The sequence below is a fragment of the Fragaria vesca genome, linkage group LG6 (genome assembly GCF_000184155.1).
Source record: "Fragaria vesca subsp. vesca linkage group LG6, FraVesHawaii_1.0, whole genome shotgun sequence".
In the NCBI taxonomy this organism is placed as follows: Eukaryota; Viridiplantae; Streptophyta; class Magnoliopsida; order Rosales; family Rosaceae; genus Fragaria; species Fragaria vesca.
The window spans coordinates 28702103-28715243 of record NC_020496.1 but is presented as its reverse complement, the minus strand read 5'-3'; the positions used below and the strand labels follow the sequence as shown (position 1 = coordinate 28715243).

The window sequence follows — 13141 nt, the reverse complement described above, 5'->3', positions numbered from 1 at the left end:
TCTACTCTGACTGTGATGAAGCTGTGATGAAGAACAAAAACATCAAGTGTGCTAAGGGCTTAATTGCTACACCGAATATATAAGTAGAGGCATAGTCTCATGTAATGGCAATGCAGAATGGCAGGTTTGCATCTTACTGACGTATCATCTAACTTCTAGATCTAGTTCACTTTACAGTTTTTTCCCAATATGTTCAGCATTGTAGGCTATGTTAATTTAGTATTGTATAGCATTATGTTAAGCGGATCGAACATGATCATGACTCATGAGCAAGAATTTTTAATATGACATCTGTTAAGTGAGCAAAGTATATTGTTCTTAACTTCAATAAGATTCAGGTCCCAAAACAATGCCTTTGTAACAACCACAGTAAGAAGGACTTGTCAATAATATACATATACACACACATGCACATATAATGCATGCTTGTCTATTTCTAGAAAATTAACAAAAAATAACATCGGTTATGGTAGGCTATGAGCTCAATTTGGTTACTTTCCAAAGCATTTTTATGTAGATGTAAAATTCTTTCCAGAAGACAAGTATAATGTTAAGAAACTAACGCAGATGGTCAGGTTGTCGATCTATATGCTTGCACGTTGAGCTCTTGTGTAGGCATAATGAAAGTACTAGTGCTGTTGGAGCAGAAGCTTTAGGAAACTTGTTGTACTCCTGGCAGGCTATGTAATAATGAGTCATTTCTTAATGAGCAGCGTGTACTTCATCGACATCTTCCCCTCCACCATTACTCTCTCTGTCTTTGTAGAGGTTGAACTGATTGAGTAGCAGAACTTGTACTATTTTTGAGATTGAAAGACTGTGGACGGGGGTAGACGAAATCAATGGGAAAGAAGTAGTATTGGAGGCCAGACATGTGAATAATAGCCTCAGACCCTCAGTTGCTTCTGTTACTGTTTTTTATCTTTTTCAGTGATGGGAAAAGTAGCCTCACTTGCTTCTCAAAGATTTTGCTTCCCCATCTCATGCATCTTTTCAGGTAATTATTTGTTAACACCATCAAATTAGCTAGGAAACAAAAACAGACTTGTAAGACGTAGGAAGGCAAGGTTTTTATTGGTCTGAATACAATAAATCACAACTACAAGTTTATTGCCAAACAAGTATTTTTTTTTTTTTTTTTTTTTTGGGGATTGATACCAAACAAGATTGTAAAAACTTGGATGTGATGATTTAGTCGTAGTGGGCGGCAAAGGATTACTGGGGAAACTTTTATTTTACAAAGTAGAAACTAGAGAGTATTGCCATTTGGGCGGAGCTTCAAGAAAATCAAGAATTTTTAAGAGTCCTCAGCTCTTCAATTAGAGCAGTTAAATCTGAGAAAGATGAACCACCTTGTTCAACAGCCCCGCTTGCCATCTCTCTAAGTGCTTTAACTCTGTTTCTCATTACCTCTGCATCATCACCCACCATAATATTAGTCACAGCCCTCTCTATGGCCACCCTCTTCACACGGGCATCGCTCTTCAAACTTGCATCCACAAATGACACCCATTTTTCATTACCAACAGCAACACCAACACGGAGTATCTGCGTCACCAACTTCTCAATGTAAAAGCTATCAGCAGACACCGGCCAGGTGATCATCGGTATCCCAGCAGAGACTGCTTCAAGGATTGAGTTCCACCCACAATGAGAGAGAAAAGCTCCAATTGCTTCATGCTCAAGAATCAGCACTTGTGGAGCCCAATCTCTTATAATCAGTCCGTTACCTTCCATTCTCTTCTCAAATCCTTCAGGCAACCACTCTTCTACATCTTTCTTTTCCTTCTTCACAACCCAAATGAAGTCTTGTCCAGATGCCTCAAGGCCTGCTGCAATTTCTAGGAGCTGACAATCAGCGAATTTTATCATGCTTCCGAAACATACATATACAACCGAGTTGGGTTTCTTAGAATCAAGCCATTTCAAGCACTGGTGTTGCTCAGCAATGGAGCTCTCGGCTATATCTTCTAATTCTTTGTTGTATAAGGAAACCGGGCCAATATGCCATGTCTTCCTCCCATACACCTTCCTGTAATGATCTACATAATCTGGTTCAAGTTCATAAAAGCTGTTGACAATGACCCCATAGCTCCTTTCCTCAAGCTCTAAGCCTGCTTTACAGAGCTTGGTAAATTCTGCTTCATCATCTAGCTTAAAAAAATCCGCTATTTGGTCTCCTGTCATCTTGATCTCATCTGGGAGACCAGGCAGAACAACAGATTCTGTTTTTGATAATAACTTCTTGTGAGGTCGATGTATCATCATACTCAATGAGGCACATAAAGGGAACGATCCAGTTGCATGAAAATATAGCCTTGGAATTCCAAACTTGGCAGCAACATCTGTAGCCCAAGGAAAGAATGCATCAGCAACAAGGCAATGAGGACGATGTTCGTCTAAGATCTGCTCGAGCTGTGTTTCAAGCAAAGTGGTGGCTAGGAAAAACTTTCCATCCATCTCTGGTGTTGTGATCAAATCAGCCATCTCGCATCCCTCAGGCAACCCAACTTCAGCATATGGGAACTTGATGAGAATAAGTTCAATTTTTTTATCGAACTCCAAACATTTGCTTCTTTGGATTGATTTGGTACATAATGGTGCATTGAGGGGAGTGGTTAGTATGGTTGAGTTCGCACCACGAGAAGAAAATAATTTGGCTACATGGGTGAAGGGTATGATGTGGCCTGCAGCCATATATGGGAAGAACATGATATCAAGTTGCTCATGGGATTTAGTGGCCATGGCGTGATAGACACAACTAGCGGACAATCCAAGATGATGAAACTAATGTTGTAGAGCAAAATGATATGACTGTAGGCTACAGCTTAAGTGCAGCACCCAGTATATACAACAAAGTTCTTAACTCAATGCAGAACTGTAGGTTTGCATCTTACTTGCATAGTATCTGACGTGTTATTCACGTTACAGTTTTCTTATAACATGTTCAGGATTCTATTGGCTTATTTGTTTGGGGGGTGGATTTAGGTGGTGATGCACGATAGATTAGCTTTATAATACATGTATTATGTTATCAAATTTATTCTGATCAGACCTTCGATACTAAAGTTTCTGGTTCCAGAAAAAACTTCATTGTCACAGAACGTATCATAATGATGTTTGATACGGATTTGTCACCATATATGCTTTACTTTTTGGTATACAAACGCTAGAGGCAGGCAACATTGCCTGCAATATTGTTATTTTTAATTCATGTGTTGCATGCTTCACCTAGAATAATGCTTTTAGATTCATATGAAATTACAAATAAAGACACATTAATATAAAGTTAAAACAAAAAAAATTAAAATCAAGAATATTCACAATCGATGATTAAGTAAAATTTTACAAAAAACTTGAAACATTAAGCAATATGTAGACATTTTTTTTTTCTTTAGCTTATCTTCTTTGTCAGTTTCTTTTTGAATTTCATTTAAACTCATTTGTTGTAATCAATTATAAGCTTGAGGAACTTGGAGATTTATTTATTTGCAAAATTATTATTGTGCCTGAACAACAAGCTCCGCTCAATAGACAGTAAAATCTCGATAAATGAATAACCTCGATTAAATAATAAATTTATTCGGTCCCGACTCGCATAAGATAATAACTTTTCTACTAGGAACCTCACTAAATGTATATTACTAGGAACCTCACTAAATGCATAAGATAATAACTTTTCTACACTCTCTTTAGGTTCCAAGTTCCAACGAATACATAAAGTAATAATTGATTAAATATTATTGAAAAATATCCTATTATTAATAGTTGATAAAATACACAAAAATAAGAGTGTACGTAAATAATGTTCAAAATACAAAATAAGGAATCTCTTAACAGTAATTTCTCAATTTAGTTATTCCCAAAGTATCCATATATAGTTCTTCGCTTTTTCCTTGTATTATGAAAAATTAAAGAAACTCATAACAAATTAAGAAAAGTCTTAATTAATAATAAAACTCTCTATAAAGTAATAAATTATTCATTTATCGATAATATAATAACTCCTTTAATTAAAGTAATAGTTTTCCATGGTCCTAATTATTCATTTATAGGTTTTACTGTAGCTAGTAAATCAATTGGATGGATTTTGAAAACAAAAGATGATTGTTAGATACTTAAAAAATCGAAGGAGGTCTAACTACCGAGTATGAAGGTATAAATAGAATCTTTTAAAAAAAAAGGTTTTTATTGATTTTATTGAACTATGTGCGTTTTAGAAAAATTAGGGAGGTGTAAATAGTGTTCTGTAGACTTACTAATTGATAATATATATAGTACTTACTAATTGCATTTTGTTTGAATAGTTACTAGCTAATTGCATATACTAATTATCATTTAGTGTCATAACAACGTACACTACTACAACACTATTACGTACTTCGATCATAGGCTGTAACTATATAGATATATATCACTTGATCATATCTATAAATTTTCAGTTAATTAAGTATCAAACTATATTAATTCCAATATGTGGAGAGATGGTGTAGTGATAAGTTCTTTCGGAAGCAATGCATGCATGCATATCTGTGTACGTTTAGAAGGAAATACCAGTACGATTTATTTCAACTTTTACAGATTACTTTTTTTTATTTATTTTTTATTTTTATACAAACCCTCTGTATAACTTTTACAGATTACAAGTAGGTATAATATACCAACAATTCAAACTACACTAGGAGATGCAAGTCATGCAACTACACTTCTCCGAAGCAGGAAAGGTTGGCATTTTGGCTACTTCAAGAGAATCAAGACCCAAATGACCTCAACTCCCCAATGAGAGCAGTTAAATCCGAGTACGATGAACCACCTTCTTCAACTGCGCTCCTTGCGATCTCTCCTAACGCAGCAGCTTTGCTTCTTATTTCCTCAGCTTTATCACCCTCCATAATTTCAGTCACAGCCTTCTTTATAGCCTCCCATTTTACACGGGCCTCGCTCTTCACACCACCATCTTCCGACTTTTGAGAACCCACAGAAACCCCAATACCAAGTATCTGAGTCACCAACTTCTCGTTGTAAAACTGGTCTGCAAACAGCGGCCAGGTGATCATTGGCACCCCAGCAGTCACTCCCTCAAGGATTGAGTTCCACCCACAATGAGTCAGAAAGGCCCCAACTGCTTCATGTTGAAGAATCAATAGCTGAGGAGCCCAACCTCTTATAATAAGTCCCTTGCCATCCATTCTCTGCTCAAATCCTTTAGGCAACCACTCTTCTTGATTATTGTTTTCCTTCTTGACAACCCAAATGAATTGCTGTTGTGAAGCCTCAAGTCCCAATGCGATTTCTAAGAGCACACTATCACTGAAAGTATTCAGGCTTCCAAAGCATACATAAACAACCGAACTGGGTTTCTTAGAATTAAGCCACTGCAAGCACTCATGTACTTCATCAACTGAGCCTTCCCTTCCCCTCGCTAATTTATCGTTTTCTGCCGTGTTGCATAACGAAACCGGGCCGATATGCCATGACCTCCTCCCGAACGCCATCCTATAGTGATCTGCATAATCTGGTTCAAGTTCATAGAAGCTGTTGATGATAATCCCATAGCTCCTTTTCTCAGTCTCTCTACACTCTCTGAGCAACTTCATGAGCTCTGTCTCACCCTCTTGTTTTAAAAAAGATGGTAGTTCGTTTCTTGTCATCTTGATCTCATGTGGGAGATTAGGAACAATAAAAGATTCTGAATCAGATGCAACCTTCATGTGAGGTTGGTACAACGTAACACTCATTGCAGCACACAAGGAGAAGAAACCAGGTCCTTGAAATATGAGCCTCGGAATCCCAAACTTGGCAGCAAGATCCGTAGACCAATGAAACAAAGAGCTTGCAACAAGACAGTGAGGATGATATTGATGTAGAAGCTGCTCTACCTGATGTTTAAGTAGTGTTAGAGCTTTGAAGAACTTTTCTGCTATCTCTGCGGTTTTACCCCAGTCGTTAGAACTTTCAATTCCTTCAGGCAACCCTACTTCGGAAGATGGGAATTTGATGAGAAGAATTTCAATTTCCAAACCCGAACTTCTACTTGTTTGGATTGCTTTGGTGAAGAGTGGTGCATTGGCTGGGGTGGTTATTATGGAGGATTTTTCTCCACGTGAAGCAAAGAGTTTTGCTATATCTATGAGGGGTAAAGTGTGCCCTTGACCCATAAATGGAAGGAAGAAAATGTGAAGCTGCTGATGAGTTTTGATTTCCATTGATTACTTTGCAAGATAGTATATAGCCCACAGTGTTGAAAATATGAGATTTTAACATGCAAAGATTGGGTTTTAATAGTGTAAGCTGCAGCAACTGCCGTGGCTAAGAAAAATTGCGAGATAAAGACTTGGGTGGCCAGACTTTGTTGTTGTGTTCTTGAATAAATTTAGTGGCAAAGAATGACTGATTGATAAGCATGAGTAAACGAATCTTGTTGCTGTTTCATAATCGACAGGTGCATGTTCCGAATAGGTTATGGAATTCAAGTTTCACTATCCATGCAATCATAGTCGAAAGAAAACAACTATAAGTTCGAATTGGTCATATTTTATATGTATAATCTTTAGACAAACCACAAGGTGTCATAGAGAAAATGAAACTGAGAAAATTACAGTGACTGATCGAAACCCCTATCTGAAAGTCTTAAACTCGATCATCCAACTGCATGTCCAGGGGTTGACTGGCTCATATGCTCCAATCAATCAAGCATATTTGAATAGAGAGCTACAAGAATAAGATCCAGAATTCAAACTAATTAACTCCAAGCTAGGTCTACCTACTTACGTGCTTAATTTGTATTTGAATCTCTCCATTCTAATTGATTGCTCAACTTAGTTTTTCATATAATGTTTTTGGTGTAGAGATCTGAGAAATATCGTATATATCAGAGAAATGCTAGAAGGATAGATCAGGTAAGGACGTAAAGGCAGGCTAGGGTTTTTGGTTTCTTTGTCCTCTATACAGTACTCCATTGCCTTAGTTAATCTAAACCCCAATTTAAATCTTCAAAAGAAGGATTAAAATGTAAAGAACTTTATTTATTGGCACGATCAAAGCCAGAATTAACTAGAATCTGAAGCAAAGTGATGGCCGTTAAATTCTTTTTGCGTGCATGCATGTATATATACACCTAAAGACTTCGTGCGTCTGGGCGTCTTAATTCGATCGGTTGGCATTATACTAGCTGCTCAAACTTCGTGCATGCAGTCTTTTGGTTTAGTAAATTAAACTGGGACTACGTAATGGAATAAAACTCGGGTTTTTGTTTGTAATCTAGTTTTTCTTATTAAAAAAAGAAGGAATATATACTTATATATATAGTACGTGCACTGGTGCACATAGAATAATTGACTTATTCATGATGACATGGGGAAACAAGAATGAAAATCTCTTCAAACTCAAGTTCATTTGAACGTTTAAAGATACATGTAGGTATATATCCAAAAAAGAAAAAGAAAAAGAAGAAGATACATCATACATATGTAGGTATGCAACATTTTCTGAGCATAAAATGTTGAGATTTTTGATATTTTGCTACTTCAAGATAAAGACCTCAACTCTTCAATCAAAGCAGTTAAATCAGAAAACGATGAACCACCTTCCTCAACTGCCATCCTTGCCGTCTCTCCAAGCGCAAAAGCTTTTCTTCTCATTCCGTCAGCTTCATCACCATCCATTGTTTCAGTTACAGCCTTCTTTATAGCCTCACTCTTCACACTCGCTTCGGTCTTCACACGACCATCCTCCGACTTTTGAGCTCCAACAGCAACTCCAATTCCAAGTATCTGAGTCACCAACTTCTCATTGTTAAACTGGTCCGCAAACACCGGCCAGGTGATCATCGGCACGCCGGCTGACACTCCTTCAAGGATTGAGTTCCATCCACAATGAGTGAGAAAAGCCCCGACTGCTTCATGTTGAAGAATCAGTAGTTGAGGAGCCCAACCTCTTATAATAAGTCCCTTGCCTTTCATTCTCTGCTCAAACCCTTCAGGCAACCACTCTTCTTTATCATTATTTTCTTTCTTAACAACCCAAATGAATTGTTGTCCAGAAGCCTCAAGACCTATAGCGATTTCCAAAAGCTGAAAATCACTGAAACTGCTAAGGCTTCCGAAGCATATATAAACAACCGAATTCGCTTTCTTAGAACTAAGCCAGTTCAAGCACTCGTGAACTTCATCAACTGAGCCTTCTGCTCCCCTTCCTGATATATCCTTTTCTTCCTTGTTGCATAAAGAAACCGGGCCGATATGCCATGACTTCTTCCCCAACACCTTCCTATAGTGATCCGCATAATCTGGTTCAAGTTCATAGAAGCTGTTTACAATAATCCCAAAGCTCCTTTCCTCAGCCTCTCTACATGTTTCGAGTAACTTGTAGAGTCCTGTCTCACCGTTTTGAGTAAGAAAAGTTGGTAGTTCATTTCTTGTCGTCTTGATCTCATGTGGGAGATTAGGAATAACAAAAGATTCTGAATCAGATGAAACCTTCAAGTGGGGTTGGTACAGTGTCACACTCCTTGCTGCACACAAAGGGAAGAAACCAGGTCCGTGAAAAATGAGTCTTGGAATTCCAAACTTTGCAGCAACATTCGTAGCCCAATGAAATAATGTGCTTGCAACGAGACAGTGAGGACGATGCTGGTCTAGAAGCTGCTCTACCTGATGTTCAAGCGCAGTGATAGCTTTGTAGAACTTTTCCTTCGTTTCTTGAGTTTTCACCAGCTTCATATTTTCAATTCCATCAGGCAACCCAACTTCAGTAGATGGGAACTTGATGATAACAAGTTCGATTTCAAAACCCGAACTTTTGCTGGTTTCGATCGAGTTGGAGAAGAGTGGTGCATTGACAGGGGTGGTTATTATGGTGGATTTAACACCACTACGTGAAGCAAATAGTTTGGCTATGTCTAGGAGGGGTAAAGTGTGGCCTTGAACCATATATGGAAGGAAGAAAATGTGGAGCTGTCGATGAGTTTTGGTTTCCATGAGGACTTGCAAGGAAAAAAATCTGTAATGCACACTTTCGTGTTGTGAAGAACTAGAAATGGAAATGAGATATTATACCAAGGGATCAAGGTTAATCGAGTTTTAATAGTCTAAGGTAGCTGGCTTCTCATGATAGAGACTTGGGTGGCGAGATTTTCTTGTTTGTTTTGGAAAAGGTGGATTGGCACTTTGGCAGCTTATGTTTGATGGATCAATAGTCTCTTGCAAACATATATATGTGAGTGATCAAAACCTATCCGAAAGTCTTGAACTCATGCAACTGATGCAAGGGTACATTGATTGGTAGCTCGCTCATCATTCTTCTAGCAGCTGGTTCCTTGAATATGATCATATATTATCTCTGATTGATTTGATTATGGAACTCTAACAACGAAATATTTGGCATGGCTTCAAGAATCAAGTTCCAAAATTCAAGAACTGGACTACAAATTAATGTACCTATTATATATGCGCTTCACTCTTGATTTTTTAAATCATTGCTTTGAATTTCAATTTCTAAGTGTTCTTAAAAAACTGTTCGATACATCTAGAAGTATCTTCTAAAACATATATACAAGAAATACCTTACTAGAAAAAGATTAGGACCTATCCTTCACGTCTCAAATTTGATTTGATTAATTTTTCTTTTTGGTAACATCTACTTTTTAACTGCTTCTCAACAGCATCTTCACCAAATCTCACATTGTTTCTCGTAAAACACGAGGACAATGTTTGATCTTCAGGATCAGACTGTTGCAGTTTGGCATAACCGTCTCTCCTTTTTTGTGTCCCAAGTGTTCCATTTGAATTAGCTGGGTGAGGGAATTTCTACAGGTTTTGTTTTGTAGTTTCTCTGTTTTATTTGACCAAAAAAAAAAAAAAATACACGAGGACAGTCCGACAGTGTCTCATGCACAAAAATGGCACAAAAATTAGTCGAGAAAGACATAGCCGGCGATCATGCAGTTGCTTGTGGCATGTGTATCGTATCGTCCACGTCCCGAAATAGATCTGGGTCTGGACCTTTGCCCTTGGTCTATGTTGGGACCTAGTATTGGATTCGGCCTACTACCCTGGTTTTAGTTGATGGCATCCAGCCCAATTCCCATGTACCATGATGATCCACCTTCTTCCACACTTGTTTCTTTCTCAGTTTCTTGGCTTCTCATCACCTCAGTCAGCTTCTTCGTGTTTCATCTCAAATACCCTCATCTCAAATCGTACAAGCAGCCACTTGTCTTTACTTTCCTGATCATTATTTTCATTTCTTTTAAAAACCCATTTGCATTTCTACCCAGAAGGTTCAAGACCCAAATCAATTCCCATCAGCTGAGCATCATCAAGCTTGATCACACTTGCAAATATCTGCAGTGAATTCTGAAGAAGGTAAATTTCATGTTTACTGAGGTGATTAATTCAAAGAGCTTTCTAAAACCAAAAGCTTTTGGGAAAACTTGTTACTATTTCAATTGATCATTTTGGAAATAGGACTTGTTACTATTTCAATTTGCACTTAGGTGGTGGTAGTTCATACTCATTAGATATTACATTGATGCCTCATCTCTTCAGCATTGGATTATGATTCCATGCTTAGGAGCTATACAAGCATACAACACATGTTGAAGAACAATGCTTTCTCTTTTGCCATTAATTTGAATTCTACATATTACATGTAGAAAGTTGATCCAAGTTTGGTAGAAAAATGTTGGCATTTTGGTTGCTTCAACAGAATCAAGGCCTAAGGGACTTCAACTCTTCAATTAGAGCAGTTAAATCCGAGTAAGATGAACCACCTTCTTCAACAGCCCTGCTTGCCATTTCTCTAAGCGCTTTAGATCTTTTTCTCATTTCCTTTGCTTCATCACCCACCATGATTTCAGTCACAGCCTTCTCTATGGCCTCCCTCTTCACACTGGCTTCGCTCCTCGCACTTTCCTCCTCAAATGTAGCCCACTTTTCAGCACCAACAGCAACACCAATCCTAAGTATCTCATTCACCAGCTTCTCATTGTAGAACTGCTCTCCGGTCACCGGCCACGTGATCATTGGAACCCCAGCAGACACTCCTTCAAGGATCGAGTTCCACCCACAATGTGTGACAAAGGCTCCAGTTGCTTCATGTTCAAGTATTAGTAGTTGGGGAGCCCAACCTCTTATAATGAGTCCCTTACCTTCCATTCTCTGCTCAAACTCTTTAAGCAACAACTCTTCTTTATCATTGTTTTCCTTCCTCACAACCCAGATGAATTGCTGATGAGAAGCCTCAAGTGCCAAGGCAATCTCTATGAGCTGACAATCATTGAAAATGGTGAGGCTTCCAAAACATATATAAACAACTGAATTTGGTTCCTTAGAGTTGAGCCAATTCATGCACTTGTGTACTTCATCAACAGATCCTCCCCTTCCCCTCTCTGATTTATCTCTTTCTGCCTTGTTGCATAGAGAAACCGGGCCGATATGCCATGATTTTCTGCCCAAAACTTTCCTGTAATGATCTGCATAATCCGGTTCAAGTTCATAGAAGCTGTTAATAATACTCCCATAGCTCCTCTCCTCAGCCTCTATGGATGCCTTGACCAACTTGATAAGTTCTGTATTGCCATCTAGATTGAGAAAAGCTGGTACTTGGTTTCTTGTGGTCTTGATCTCATGTGGGAGATTAGGAATAAGAAAAGGTTCTGAATCAGATGAAACCTTCTTGTGTGGTTGGTAGAGTATCACACTCAATGAAGCACACAAGGGGAAGAAACCAACTCCTTGAAAGATGATCCTCGGGATCCCAAACTTGGCTGCAACATCTGTAGACCAATGATATAAACTGTCTGCAACAAGGCAGTGAGGATGATATTGTTCTAAAATATGCTCTACCTGTGGTGCAAGCAGATTGCTGGCTTTGTAGAGCTTTTCCTTCATCTCTCGGGTTGTAGCCAAATTAGCATTTTCAATTCCTTCTGGCAACCCAACTTCATTAGATGGAAATTTTATGACAAGAAGGTCAATTTCTAAACCCAAACTTTTGCTTGATTCGATTGATTTGGAGATGAGTGGTGCATTGAAAGGGGTGGTTATAATGGTGGATTTGGAACCATGGGAAGCGAATAGTTTGGCTATGTCTATGAGGGGTAAAGTATGGCCATGAGCCATGTAAGGTAGGAAGACAATTTGAAGCTGCTGATCTGTTTGGTTCCCATGGGAACCTGCAAGAGAGTAGCTGCTATTGCAGAAACAAAGCAAAGAAGCAATGATATGGTGTCAAAGTTGAAAATGCATCTGCTGAGAATCAATAATGTAATGTAAGGTAGTGACTTCCCTAATGAAAGAAAATTCCAAGATCTAGTCTTGGGATGAGAGACTGTTGTTAGGTACCAACTGGTATATGTTTGCACCGCATTAACTCACTCAGTTTGGTTACAGTAGTAATCTGCAAATGTTCATATTATTATTATTATTATTATTTTTTTTTTCTCTTGGGAAGTTCACTTTCACATTTGTCTATTGAAAGAGGAAGGAATTGCGAGAGGAAGTAAAAAGGTGGAGGTGCAGGGGGTGGTGGTTGTGAGACTCTATCCCTCAAAATGGTGTATCGGTCGTGCTGGGACAAGTAAGTTGTTATGACGCGTTTTAGTTACCAGGACAGGTTTGGTCACTTTCTCTTTATTTGGTGGAAAGATAAAACGGAAATTCTTGTATGCGCCATGGTTCAACTGAACCAATAGATAATATACAATCTCAGCCATTCATGTAATCTGATGTCCACGTCACACTAACCTTCGTATTAACGCCGTTAATATGAATGAAAATGCTAAAAGCTAGTCGAGTGTTTCCAAGTTCCAACACATGTGAGTAAATACATACTTCAATTTATCTTTACTAATTCGATCAGATCAAGCAGCTCCAATCGCTACCATTCCCTCTACCTTCTCCGCCGGCGCCGTTGCTTCCATTGCTATTGGAAACGTAAGTTTGAAATCCAGCCCCAACTGGGTTTGGTGCCGAAGGATAGAGCCCGTATAGATTCTTCATTTGAAATTCATCATCATAATCTTTGCTTGTCTCTCATCGCTTCCAATGGCAATTTGGCATTCTGAAAACGCATCACCTCATCATCAGACATGACCAACAAGAACCTGAGAATTGAGGGAAGTTGGGTAGATTAATTCAAG

The 13141-nt window shown here is 38.4% G+C and overlaps 4 protein-coding genes across 4 annotated transcripts; all 4 read right to left on the bottom strand.

The window, feature by feature from the left end:
* Positions 1–1287: 1287 nt before the first annotated feature.
* LOC101301417 (UDP-glucose flavonoid 3-O-glucosyltransferase 7-like) lies at positions 1288–2742 on the bottom strand. Its single transcript, XM_004305892.1, has one exon. It carries the CDS (start codon positions 2710–2712, stop codon positions 1288–1290), a length of 1425 nt encoding a protein of 474 aa, XP_004305940.1. The 5' UTR covers positions 2713–2742.
* A 1697-nt stretch (positions 2743–4439) lies between these two features.
* Positions 4440–6203, bottom strand: LOC101306543 (UDP-glucose flavonoid 3-O-glucosyltransferase 7-like). The gene has a single exon (XM_004303977.1). It carries the CDS (start codon positions 6156–6158, stop codon positions 4752–4754), a length of 1407 nt encoding a protein of 468 aa, XP_004304025.1. The 5' UTR covers positions 6159–6203; the 3' UTR covers positions 4440–4751.
* Positions 6204–7458: 1255 nt separating this feature from the next.
* Positions 7459–9247, bottom strand: LOC101306252 (UDP-glucose flavonoid 3-O-glucosyltransferase 7-like). Its single transcript, XM_004303976.1, has one exon. It carries the CDS (start codon positions 8976–8978, stop codon positions 7527–7529), a length of 1452 nt encoding a protein of 483 aa, XP_004304024.1. The 5' UTR covers positions 8979–9247; the 3' UTR covers positions 7459–7526.
* A 1253-nt stretch (positions 9248–10500) lies between these two features.
* Positions 10501–12165, bottom strand: LOC101305962 (UDP-glucose flavonoid 3-O-glucosyltransferase 7-like). The gene is made up of 2 exons (XM_004303975.1): positions 10595–12165; positions 10501–10559 (listed from the first exon to the last, which is right to left on the bottom strand). Exon 1 carries the CDS (start codon positions 12120–12122, stop codon positions 10710–10712), a length of 1413 nt encoding a protein of 470 aa, XP_004304023.1. The 5' UTR covers positions 12123–12165; the 3' UTR covers positions 10501–10559; positions 10595–10709.
* Between the last annotated feature and the right edge of the window lie 976 nt (positions 12166–13141).

Excerpts from the sequence above, each read along its gene's own strand:
- LOC101301417 (XM_004305892.1), bottom strand. The coding sequence starts at position 2,712 with ATGTTCTTCCCATATATGGCTGCAGGCCACATCATACCCTTCACCCAT.
- LOC101306543 (XM_004303977.1), bottom strand. The coding sequence starts at position 6,158 with ATGGGTCAAGGGCACACTTTACCCCTCATAGATATAGCAAAACTCTTT.
- LOC101306252 (XM_004303976.1), bottom strand. The coding sequence starts at position 8,978 with ATGGAAACCAAAACTCATCGACAGCTCCACATTTTCTTCCTTCCATAT.
- LOC101305962 (XM_004303975.1), bottom strand. The coding sequence starts at position 12,122 with ATGGCTCATGGCCATACTTTACCCCTCATAGACATAGCCAAACTATTC.